The 12,794-nt window shown below is 43.3% G+C and overlaps 1 protein-coding gene across 4 annotated transcripts in view; it reads left to right on the top strand.

Moving 5' to 3' along the window:
• Positions 1-3,304: 3,304 nt before the first annotated feature.
• Ubxn7 (UBX domain protein 7) overlaps positions 3,305-12,794 on the top strand; it is a 66,188-nt gene continuing 56,698 nt past the window's right edge. The window contains exons 1-2 of one of the 4 annotated variants that reach the window (XM_031363656.1): positions 3,306-3,585; positions 4,912-5,012. Coding sequence is in view for 3 of the 4 variants with exons in the window: in XM_031363653.1 (XP_031219513.1) it covers positions 5,566-5,668 (103 nt within the window). In the remaining variant the exon portion in view is untranslated. Of the gene's footprint in view, positions 3,586-4,911; positions 5,013-5,058; positions 5,283-5,550; positions 5,669-12,794 lie in introns of those variants that run through there. The other 3 variants (XM_031363655.1, XM_031363654.1, XM_031363653.1) reach the window with 3 other exon arrangements.

A 12,794-nucleotide genomic window follows, 5' to 3' on the forward strand; every position in this document is an offset into this window, starting at 1 on the left:
TGCAGAGGCAGAGGCAGCGGCAGCTGCAGAGGCAGAGGCAGCGGCAGCTGCAGAGGCAGAGGCAGTTGGATTTCTGAGTTTGAGAACAGCTTGGTCTACAGAGTGAGTTCTAGTACAGCCAAGGCTACACAGAGAAAAACCTGTCTCAAACAAGCCAATGAATGAGAGAGAGGGGGCGTGGTGGTAGGGAAAAGACATTTGTGGTAGTTGGTTCTCTTTTTCTGTCATGTGGGCTCTGGGGATTGAACTCGAGTCATCAGGCTCGACAGCAAGTGCCTTTATCGTCTGGGCCATCTCACTGAACTGCACACAACCACTTGGTTCTCTCATTCCATTGTGGGGATTAGGGATTAACTCAGATCATCAGACTCATGGAGCAAGCACCTTTACCTGAGCACCATCTTGCTGGCCCTTCTCTTGTTTATTTTCTGGATAAAACAGTAAATAAATCAGTCTTAGCTGTATACTTATGCTTACATTCTTTTTTTTTTTTTTTAAGATTTATTTATTTATTATATGTAGGTACACAGTAGCTGTCTTCAGACACTCCAGAAGGGGGAGTTAGATCTCATTACGGATGGTTGTGAGCTACCATGTGGTTGTTGGGATTTGAACTCGGGACCTTTGGAAGAGCAGTCTGTGCTGTTAGCCACTAAGCCATCTCACCAGCCCTATGCTTATATTCTTTAAATGCAATTAACAATAACTGTACTATGTGCATGGTGGGTTTTGGCTGAGTTTAGGGTTTTTGGTTCAGACCCTGCAGTGAGGCTGTGGTCTCATTTATTTGCTATTTTGTTAGCTTTTGGTACCAAGGTTATTCTAACGTCATAGAATGAGGTATTTGTCCTAGTTGTTCTTTGTCTGTAAGAATCTGTATGTTTGGCATTTTTTTCTTTTCTTTTAAGATTCCTTCAATTTATTTAATTTATATGTATAAATATTTTTCTTGCATGTATGTCTTTACAACAGATATATATCTGATGGAGGCCAGAAGAGGTCATCATATCCCCTAAAACTGGGGATTATCATTATGAGCTAACTATCTTCCAGATCTGTTTCTTAATTTTGGGGGTATTTTTTATTTAAAGATTAATTAATTAATTAACTAATTTTATGTATGTGAGTACACTGACAATCTCTTCAGATATACAGATGGTTGTGAGCCACGGTGTGGTTGCTAGGAATTGAACTCAACACCTCTAGAAGAGCAATCAGTGCTCTTAACTGCTGAGCCATCTCTCCAGCTCCTCGAGGTCTTTTTATTTTATTATCAGTCACAAGTCTACTTGCAGCTGAGTCAGTTCTGGTAAACTATTTTTTTTTCTTCAGGAAACGTTTGTATCTATACAATTTGTATCTTTGTATTTTATAAATCCATTGGTATAAAGTTGTTCAAAATATTATTTGCAGCCAGGTGGTGGTGGTGCACACGTTCAATCTCAGCACTTGGGAGGCAGAGGCAGGCGGATTTCTGAGTTCGAGGCCAGCCTGGTCTACAGAGTGAGTTCCAGGACAGCCAGGTCTACACAGAGAAACCCTGTCTCGAAAAAAACAAAAACAACAACAACAAAAAATTATTTGCAAGTATCCTTTTTTTATGTACATTTTATATTTATTTTTTTCTACTTTTTCTCAACCAAATTAAGGATATATGAAAAAATAACCTTATAGAAACTGACAACTTTATAATTTTGAAAAAAAGGAGTTTGGACACAGGTACCTTGCAGGGATGGACATTACTTTCTTCAGAAGACATGAGTTATCAAACGAAAACCTCAGTGCCTGGCATGGGCTACCATTTTACTCCAGGGGCCTCCTAAACAACACAGGCCACTGCCATTACTGTTAGCTGCCTACTCTAACTAGAGAGGAGGAATCTATTGCTAGGACTGGGAAGATTGCTCCATAGTTAAGAGCACTGACTGTTTTTTTTTTTTTTTTTCAAGACAGGGTTTCTCTGTGTAGCCCTGGCTGTCCTCGAACTCAGAAATCTGCCTGCCTCTGCCTCCCAAGTGCTGGGATTAAAGGCGTGTGCCACCACTGCCCAGCTTACTTAATTAAGCACTTACTTGAATTCAGCTCTAAGCACCCACATTGGACAGTTTAGAACTGCCTGTAAGTCTTAAGTCCAGGGCATCTGACACTTTCCTTTGGCCTCTGTAGACAATGTGCTCATGGAAACAGACCCACACTGGAATACACGTTAAAAAAACAAAAATTTTAAAAAAGATTGTATTGCTCAAGACACAACATACTTTGTTTTCAGGACACAGAAAACAAGCTGGAACTGACCTGAAAAGTTTCTCCCTAGCAGTGGTGGCACATGCCTTTAATCCTAGCACTTGGGAGGCAGAGGCATGCGGTTCAAGTCCAGCTTGGTCTACAGAGTGAGTTCCAGGACAGCCAGGGCTATACATAGAAACCCTGTCTTGAAAAACCAAAAAAAAAAAAAAAGTTTCTCCCTGATGGCTTTCATAGGGAGGGCGGGAAGGTGCTGTGTAGGTGAGGGGCAAGGAGGGGGTTACAGGACCCACACACAATTAGTGGTATTATCCAGCAAGGAACCTTGAGTGCTATAAAACCAATCAATCTGTCAGGCAAGATACCCACCGGTACATTACTGGTATGAAGTTCATGGAGGAAACCACTTGATTTCTGATTAGAGGCTTGCTTCACGGGAAGGAATGTATGTAATGTAAAGTTGGTCAAAAATTCACTAAGTCATAGGGCTTAGTGGAGAAGCTACTACTGTTGTTTTGCTAAATGAACATATTTTCTTTCTTTTTTTCCAGACAGGGTTTCTCTGTGTAGCTCTGGCTGTCCTAGAACTCACTGTGAAGAGCAGGTTGGCTTCAAACTCAGAGATTCAGCTGCCTCTGCCTCCCAAGTGCTGGGATTAAATACTAGCTGCCACCACCCAGCCTGAACATATTTTCAAACCACCTTCTAAATATTATATCTATATACATTAATAAGTTCTGCTCTCAGCTGGGCGGTGGTGGCGCACGCCTTTAATCCCAGCACTTGGGAGGCAGAGGCAGGCGGATTTCTGAGTTCCAGGCCAGCCTGGTCTACAGAGTGAGTTCCAGGACAGCCAGGGCTATACAGAGAAACCCTGTCTCGAAGAAAAAAAAAGTTCTGCTCTCAGCCTTGGTCAGAGAAGCTTTTTTTCTGCAGTGGCCTAGCCAGTGGTCAATGCAAAAACTTGAAACTGTTCAAGGGCTGAAAGTGACTGTTGAGTGCTCAGCCCTAACTGTGACATCTATGTTAACCTCATCAAGGCTCAGGGACAATCAAGGAGAGGGCAGAAAGAACATGAGTCACAGTGTGGGAGAGGGGCTGTCTCTAGGATATGGCAAGGCTGCTACACTGGAGAACTCATGGCAGCTAAGGTTACCCAACCAAGACCAAGCCGGCCAGAGCAGTCCAGGAGGCTGTGTTAATTGGTCTCAATGGAGTTGAGGTGGGAGGGAGGGGGCAGGTGAAAGTGGGAGGGGACATGCAAGAGAGTGTCCAGGGGAAAAGGAGTTGGAGGTGAATACAATCAAGATACCTGGTAAACATATATGAAACCATCAAAGTGTAAGTAAAAGCTATCCTAAATAACTGAAACAGTAAGGGTCTTAGGGTTTCTACTGCTGTCATGAAACACCTTGATCATAAAAGGAGTTGGGGAGGAAAGGGCTTATTTGGCTTATACTTCTGCATTGCTGTTAACCACTGAAAGAAGACGGGGCAGGATCCTGGAGGCAGGAGCTGATGTAGAAGCCATGGAGAGGCGCTGCTAACTGGCTTGCTTCACATGGTGTGCTCAGCCTGCTTTCTTTTAAAAGCAGGGACCACCAGCCCAGGGAAGGCACCACCCACCTGTAAGCTAGGCTCACCTTCCCTGATCGTTCAGTGAGAAAATATAGGTGGATCTCAAGGAGGCTTTTCCTCCACTGAGGGTCTTTTCCTCTGATGATTGTAGCTTGTGTCAAGTGGACACATACAACCAGCAATACAATAAGTACTTAGACTTGTGCAAGCTACACAGTTACCTTATTTAAAAATAAACTATAAAAACCAAGCTAAATGCCCCTCCCCCCCTTTTTTAAGTATATGAGTACACTGTAGGTGTACAGATGGTTGTGAGCCATCATGTGGTTGCTGGGAGTTGAACTCAGAGCCTCTGCTCGCTCCAGCATAAAGATTTATTTATCATTATATGTAAGTAGACTGTAGCTGTCTTTTTTTTTTAAAGATTTATTTATTATTATATTTAAGTACACGACTGTAGCTGTCTTTAGACACACCAGAAGAGGGCATCAGATCTCATTATGGATGGTTGTGAGCCACCATGTGGTTGCTGGGATGCTGAGCCATCTCTCCAGCCCCTATAAATTAAATGCCCCTTTCATCATTTTTTTTTTTTTTTTTTTTTTTGGCTTTTCGAGACAGGGTTTCTTTAACTCTGTAGACCATGCTGGCTTTGAACTCAGAAATCTGCCTGCCCGCCTTTGCCTCCCAAGTGCTGGGATTAAAGGCATGCGCCATCAATTCCTGGCTCATCATGTTCTTTTTTAGTTGTAACTAATTACCAATGTTTTCAGGACAGATTTCCAGTGTTCTCTTTAAATATCTTTGTTTAAAAAACAAAACAAACAAACAAACAAACAAAACTTCCTGATTTAATATCTGAAGAAAGTAAGTTGACCCTGGGGGGTGGGGAGACATACTGAGACATTTGTTGAAGAAAAACAGAGTGAACAATCATTTACTGAAGTCTACTATAGACTGGTTCAGTTTTTGCTAAGCTATTAACTTACACTTAAGAATTTAAGAAACCCACTAACGTCACATCAAATCAAACACAATACCTACTTTATGTGAAACCCTGAGCGTTTCATGAAGTGCTTGGTATTTCAGTTCTGAAGATTCTTTCGGATACTGGGATTCAAGGCGGTATCTAGGAGGCTATCTTCGGAATTCAGAGACGGCACCAAATGTTTCAAGGAAAAGCTTACCAGGTAGCAGCAGCACTAGGTTCCAACCACAGCCCCAAGCTCCCTAGCTCGCGGAGAGTACGCCTGCGCAGAACGCACCCCGAAAGGGAGGGGGCGGAGCATCGGGCCTGCCTGCGCGCCTGCGCACAGCACGCGACGGCGTGGGGGAGGGAGCCCCGTGTGTGTCTGTGTTGTTGTTCCGCGGCGGCGGCGGCGGTAAGATGGCTGCCCACGGGGGCTCCGCGGCGGCGTCGGCGCTCAAGGGGTTAATCCAGCAGTTCACCGCCATCACCGGTAAGAGACGCGGTTACGGGAAGGTGAAGAGCGGGGTGCGGGGAGGCTGTCGGGGCTGCCCCGGGCTTCGCCGCACCTTCGTGCATGCCTCACTCGGGCTCTCCCCTCCGCTCCTGCCCTCTGCTGAGGAACCGACGACGACGGCGTCCGGGGTCTGCGGTTCAGGCGGGAGGCAGGCTTCCCACCCCCACCCCCACCCCGCGCGTGCCCCTTAGTCCCTCCATTCGGTCTCCCCCTCATTCCCAGTCAGGCCCCCACGCCCCCAGCCAGCGGAGAGCGGGGAATGGGCCGAGCCCGCGGTGCCAGGGGCCGGGGACCGGCGGGCCGGAGGAGTAGGGGGCCGCACCCGGGCCACCGCCCTCTTCCTCCTCCATCACCTTCTCTCGGTATGGTGCTGCCCGCGGACTAGGCGGTGCAGCGCATCCCCTCATGCCATCCTCTCTTCCCGGCCAGGTCACCGTCCCTCCGCCCCTGGCCTACCCTTCCCCTCGCTGCCCCCCCACCCCACCCCCCGCCTTGGCGGTGGCCCTGGCGGGTGAGGGCCGTCCCGCTTTAACGGTGAGGCCGGTGGGTTCTGCTGCGCCTTTACACATCCGGGGGGGGACTTGCTGCCGTGAACAAGGGGTGCGGAGGGGTACCTTAGGGATGGAGGGTTTCAGATAGGAATGAGGGGGAACCCCTGAGCTTATTGGGGGGGAAGGCCTAGAGTAATCCTGGGTGGCCTTTCTCACCTCCTCATAATAAAATCAAACATCGAGACGATGGCGCCCGAGCCCTTGCTGATAAAAAAGGGATGGCGGCAGAAACTTCTTGCAGAGAAATCTGTTTCTGGGTGTCGGTATCCGCGAAACGTTAGGCCTAGGTTTTTCTTTCCCTTCGGACCCTGGCGAAGGGCAGACGCAGGTTCTCTTACCGCCGGGAGGAAAGGCTCCAAGCCATTCTGTGAATGCGCTATGTCTTGTTTCTCTCTGATGGTGCTGAACTTTTTTTTGCATGAGTTATTAGAGGGCGGAGCAAATGATGAAGTTCTCTGTGGAGTGATTTGAGAGAACAGTACTCCATGTGCCTGAGTGTGATTTTGCTGTTCTAGTTTGTCATTTTGAAAAGAGGTCAGAAAGTTAGTTCCCGCTCTCAACAGGGCTATCCTTTCTTTCATAATAATTTGTTTGATGTGGAGAATAGTTCCAGTTTGTGTTCTTGAGTCCGACGTGTAAGATCTTTAAGAGATGGTATTTTAACCAATACATGCTATTTACAGTTTTATTTTATTTATTATTATTTTTTATTTAATTTTAATTTTTTTTTTTTTTTTTTTTTCGAGACAGGGTTTCTCTGTGTAGCCCTGGCTGTCCTGAACTCACTCTGTAGACCAGACTGGCCTTGAACTCAGAAATCTACCTGCCTCTGCCTCCCAAGTGCTGGGACTAAAGGTGTGCACCACCACCGCCCGGCTTATTTTTTTATTTTATTATTATAAATAGGTACACTGTAGCTGTCTTCAGTCGCACCAGAAGAGGGCATCAGATCCCATTACAGATGGTTGTGAGCCATCATGTGGTTGCTGGGATTTGAACTCAGGACCTTCCAAGAGCAGTCTTACTTACCCTCTGGGCCATCTCGACAGCCCTATTTGCAGTTTTATAATTGAAGCTAGTTTTTGTTGTTGTTGTTGTTCTGCAACGATAATTAAATGGCTGAAGCATTGTTTTCTGTCTTGTCACATGAAATATATCAAAGCTGGTAAAACAAGATTTGTAATAAAGTTGAGGTGAAAAGATAACTGAAATATTTTTAAGCTTTGTGGTGGGATTATTGTATTTATTATAACATGTGGCTTTCCCAGTGCCTTACCAAGCCAACATTATGGAAAGAAATTAGATTTCTGTGTATACAAGTTAATACTGCTACATTGCTTGTATAAAAACTAGTGAGTCACACAGAAATGTTAATCTTTCTTTGGATTTTATAAATATAGTTTGTGGTCTCACTATGTAATCTTAGGATTTTTGGGCAAGTTACTATCACTTTATTTTCATATGTGAATTGGTATCATTTAGAAACTCAATTTTTTTTTGTTTTGTTTTTTTTGTTTGTTTTTGGTTTTTCTAGACAGGGATTCTCTGTATAGCCCTGGCTGTCCTGGAACTCACTCTGTAGACCAGACTAGCCTCGAACTCAGAAATCCACCTGCCTCTGCCTCGCCTGGCTCTGCCTCCCAAGTTTCTCGGATTTGAACTCAGGACCTTCAGAAGAGCAGTTGGTGCTCTTACCCGCTGAGTCATCTCACCAGCCCCCCAGACACATCGTTTACAATTACATCTTAAATATTTGATGGTCTTCATTGTAAACTTATTAACAACTTACCTTTTTATCTAAGGCTAAGTAAGAAAACTAGGGTGTGTGCCCCTGGCTCAGCAGATAGATATCTGCTGATCTTTTCTTTCCCCAAACCCAGGTGGTGGGAGAGGAGCTGTCCTCTGTGTATACCTCAGCATGTCTACACACACACAAACACAGAGAGTGATAAAAATATTAGTAAAAGAGAGAAGTCTAAAATGAGTCCTACTAAATACTGTTTTTGTTTTGAGACATGGTCTTGCACAGTGTAGATTAGTCTTGAATTTACCATGTCGCTGGGGGTGGGGTGGGGTTAGCGTAAACTCCTGATCTCTCTGATTTTACTCCCCAGGTGCTGGGATTATGTTGTCTTACTACCACATACAATTTATAATATGATGGTACTTGAACCTTGGGCTTTGTGCCTGCTAGGCAAGTACTACCAATTGAGTTATTTCCTTTATTCATATTTTATAATTATACCACATTTGAAGATATTTGTAGTCAGGGCTGGAGAAATGGCTCAGTGGCTAAGAATACTAGTCATTTTCCAGAGGACAGGATTCAATCTCCTCATACCCATGGCAGCTTACAACTGTCTGCCACGAGGGGATCTGACTCCCTCACACATGTAGGCAAAACACCAATGTACATAAAATAAAAATAATTTTAAAAAGTCTTTTAAAAAGTAGTCATCAGTTTTCCAACTATCTAGGCCCAACCCTAGCTTCAGATATCAGACATAAAAAACATAAAACATAATGTAGTATTGGATCAATTCTGGGAGAGCAAGTTTACATATATATATTTGTTTTTTCCTTGACATTATCCGATTAACAACATTACCTTGGGCTGGTGTCTAGTTACATATATATATATAAAATTTACATGTATAATCAGAATAATTCAAGAGGTAAAATGATACTATAGAACAGGTAAAAAAAAAAAAATAAAGCCAGGCACTGTTGTATTTATAAAAAGATAAGGGAGAAAAGGAATATGTTTGGAGGTGGAGTCAGGTATGGGGGAAGGGGGTGCCTCTGTGAGCCCATGTTGAGGAATCCCTTCACTCTAGGGGACCAGCCACATGATGGTATAGTATAGAATAGAGTTTATTCAGGGAATGGGGAGTGGAGTTGAGAGGGTAGTAGAGACAGAGAAAGGCAGAGGGAGAGGAGGAGGAGAAGAGTAGAGAGACTAGCCATGAGCATGTGGAGAGGGGAGAGAGGGGTAGAGGGGAATTGGAAGAGAGGTGAATGAGAAGACAGAGGGAGAGCAAGAAGGCAAGAGAGTGGAGTGGGGAGTAGCCCCTTTTATATTCAGTCAGGCTTACCTGGCCATTGCCAGGTAACCGTGGGGTGGATCTTAGATAAAATGCTAACTAGCACAGTGCACAGACTTGTAATTTCAGCACTTGTTCATGGCTGCCCTCCATTGTGTAGTGAGTTCAAAGTCAGACTGGGCTGTGTAAGACCTTTAAGACAACCAACCAACCAGAAAACAAAAAATAGGTAAAAATAAACTAGCAACCAAAAAATAAGGATTAATGTAGACTAGGAAGTGGGGACTTTTGCTGGGTATGTTGGCACAGTCCTTTAAGGAAGCTCAAGTCAGGGGGGTAGAAAGATGGCTAAGAGCACTGACTGCTCTTCCAGAGGTCCTGAGTTCAATTCCCAGCACTCATATGCCTGTAATCCCAGTATTGGAGAGTACTGAAGTAAGAAAATTGCTAGTTTGTAGCCACTTGGGGTTCAGTACCTAACCAGACCAGTCAAGATTAGGTAGTGAAAGTGACTCAGACAGAACAGAGGCTGGGAGATAACTCATTTGTGAAACTACTTGCTGCAAAAGCATGGGTTCCATCCTCAGAAGCTAGAACTTAGATAAAATTTCAGCATGTTTGTTATCCTAGGTCTGGGGAGATAGAGACAGGCAGAAAGATCCCTGGGGCTTACTGGCCAACCAGCTGCCCCCTTCCATCCTTTCCAAGCTAATTGAGGAGTACAGTGAGAGTCCCAGTCATAGAAACAAAAAACAAGTGGATACCCACTGAAGAGCAAAACCTAAAGTTGACCTCTGGCCTCCACACACACAAATGAGTACACCATTCATATCCCTCTTTTTTTCTCTCACTAGAAAAGAAGGAAAATCTTAGGTGGTGGTGGTGGCAGTAAGAGTCTGGAAGATCTTAGGAAATCTTGACCCATTTTCTAGGTTACATAACCAAGAAACTGATTCAGAGAAGTAAATTGACTTGGGTTATATATGTCTAGATCAGTTTTAAGGCGATTTCATTACTTTGCACAGGCTGACCTTGAACTTTTTTATGTAATTGAGGCTGGCTTCAAACTTAGAATCTTCCTGCCTTAGTCTCTTATCCTGAAGGATAGTATAGTAGGGGGAGTCTACATTAGAGATAAAATCCTGTATACTCTTGCTTTTAAAATTTAGTCCAGGACCCCACCCCATGGCATGGTACTAGTGTGAGTCTTCTGTTCACAGATCAACCTCTCTGGAAATGCTGTCAGAGATACTTAGAGGTGTATTCTAACTTAGCCTAGGTGATTCTGAATCTAGCCAAAGTAGCAATGAATATCAACCATCATAGCCTTATACAAATTCCTACAGGTTTACTTACTGGATCATATACATGAATAAATATAAGATGCTGCCAAATTGTTTCCTAAAACCTGCTGTGCCATTCTGCATTCCCCTGAGCAGTTCAGGAGAGTTCCAGTTCTCTGCATTTTTGTGAGTACCATGTGAGTGCTTGGAATTGAATTTGGGTGTCCTGGAAGAACAGTCAGTACTCTTAATCTCTGAGCTATCTCTCCAACCCCTTCTCTTCACTCTTGTGAGCACTTGGTATTTTAGACTGTCTTTAAAGCCCTTTCTTAAGTGTGTAATAAGGTGTAATATAGTTGTGGATTTAATTTACATTTCCCTAGTGATTGATTGTTGTTACAGGCATTTTGTTTGTTTGGTTGGTTTTTTGTTTTTTTGAGACAGGGTTTCTCTGTGTTGCAGGCTGTCCTGGAACTAACTCTGTAGACCAGGCTGGCCTTGAACTCTGAAATCCGCCTGCCTCTGCCTCTCAAGTGCTGGGATTAAAGGTATGCACCACCACTGCCCGCCTCGCATTGTTTTTTAAAAGATTCATTCATTCATTCATTCATTCATTCATTTATTATATGTAAGTACATTGTAGCTGTCTTCAGACACCCTAGAAGAGGGCATCAGATCTCATTGTGGATGGATGTGAGCCACTCTGTGGTTGCTGGGATTTGAACTCAGGACCTTTGGAAAAGCAGTCAGTTCTCTTAATGACTGAGCCATCTTTCCACTCCTTCCTCCTTTTTAAAATTTTTGTTACAGGCATTTTTATATATAGTAATATTTACTATTCATAAAACTCCCATGCCTCAGCTTTTGTTAGATTCAAATGACAGAGTTACTTTGTCAGGCAGCAAGGCTCTCTCAGTAAGTTTGTACTTTGGGTAGCTATGGTCAAGGTGATGGCAGAACATTCTCTTATTCTTTACGTTTACGTTTCCATGGTATTTACCGTCTAGTCACTGGAGTGTTATTCCTTAGTGCAGTGAAGGCTTGGCCTTTTCTAGCTTGATTAAATTGTTCCCTTCCCTATACTTTGTTTGTTTTTTGTTTTGTTTTGTTTTTTCGAGACAGGGTTTCTCTGTGTAGCCCTGGCTGTCCTGGAACTCATTCTGTAGACCAGGCTGGCCTCGAACTCAGAAATCCTCCTGCTTCTGCCTCCCAAGTGCTGGGACTAAAGGTGTGCACCACCACCGCCCAGCCCTTCCCTATACTTTCTTTTCTTTTCTTTTCTTTTTTTGATTTATTTATTATTATTATTATTATAAATGAGTACTCTTCAGATATACCAGAAGAGGGTATCAGATTTCGTTATGGGTGGTTGTGAGCCATCATGTGGTTGCTGGGATTTGAACTCACAACCTTCGGAAGAGCAGTCGGTGCTCTTACCTGCTGAGCCATCTCACCATCCCCTCCCTATACTTTCTAAGTGTAATTTTGATGTATACTTACACACATATACACACACAAATCCACTTTTATTTATTTACCTTTTATTAGTTTAATTCTGGGAGGGCTACAGCATCACACACATTCTTTGTCCAGTGGCCTTTGCAAGATTACTTCAGAATTTGTCAGGAACCTGCCACTGCTTCATGGGCCTGAGTTACCTTTCCCCCAGATTACTCTGGTTTTGTTTGGTTTGTCTCCAGAATTCACTGTTGTTTTGCTTTATACATATGAGCTTATCTCTTGTCCAAGTAGAACTCAGTTTCATCTCGGACAGAAACACCTTCAATTTAAGAATTCTGTGTTCTCTTTGGTTCCCAAGACTTCACTTAATAGCTAGCCTTATAGACAAATTTCCCATTTAGAAATCCTGTTCCTAGCAACATCCACAGGCACCAAGATGGAGGAAGAGCCGGTATATACATTTTTAAAAATGTTTTAGCTGGTATGGTGATGTTATCTATAATTCAGAACTCAGGAGTCTGAGTTAAAAGCTATCCTGGACTATATTATGGGACCTTGTCTTAAAATAAAACAACAGAAAAGTAAACAAAAGCTTTGTACTGAAGTTGAAAAGCTCCAGAATTGAAGACTGGTGAGGTTAAGGGTTTTTGTTTTTGTTTTTGTTTTTGTTTTTTTGAGACAGGGTTTCTCTGTGTAGCCCGCCTGCCTCTGCCTCCCAAGCGCTGGGATTAAAGGCGTGCGCCACCACTGCCCGGGGAGGTTAAGGTTTTAATTGTTAAGATTTCAAATTTTCACAACCATTACCCACTCACGTTTGCACTGGTAAATAGTCTGGCTTACCTTCCTTTTTTTTTTTTAACCTTTGCTGGGGTAAACTTGAAACCAAAAATTAACTTCTATAGCTACATAGTAGTGTACACCCTTATTCCTAGCAGGGAGATCTCTGAGTTCAAAGCCAGTCTGGTCTATCAGTGTTCCAAGACAGCCAAGAAGGACTATTCAGAGAAACTCTTATCTCTACAAAACAAAACAAAAAGGTAACCTTTCCTGTATACCTTTTGGTTTTGTTTTTTTTTTAAAAAAGTTTGTTTGTTTGTTTATTTTAAGATTTATTTTATTTATTTTATGTGTATGAGCACACTGTAGCTG

The sequence above is a fragment of the Mastomys coucha genome, unplaced genomic scaffold (genome assembly GCF_008632895.1).
Source record: "Mastomys coucha isolate ucsf_1 unplaced genomic scaffold, UCSF_Mcou_1 pScaffold12, whole genome shotgun sequence".
NCBI lineage: Eukaryota > Metazoa > Chordata > Mammalia > Rodentia > Muridae > Mastomys > Mastomys coucha.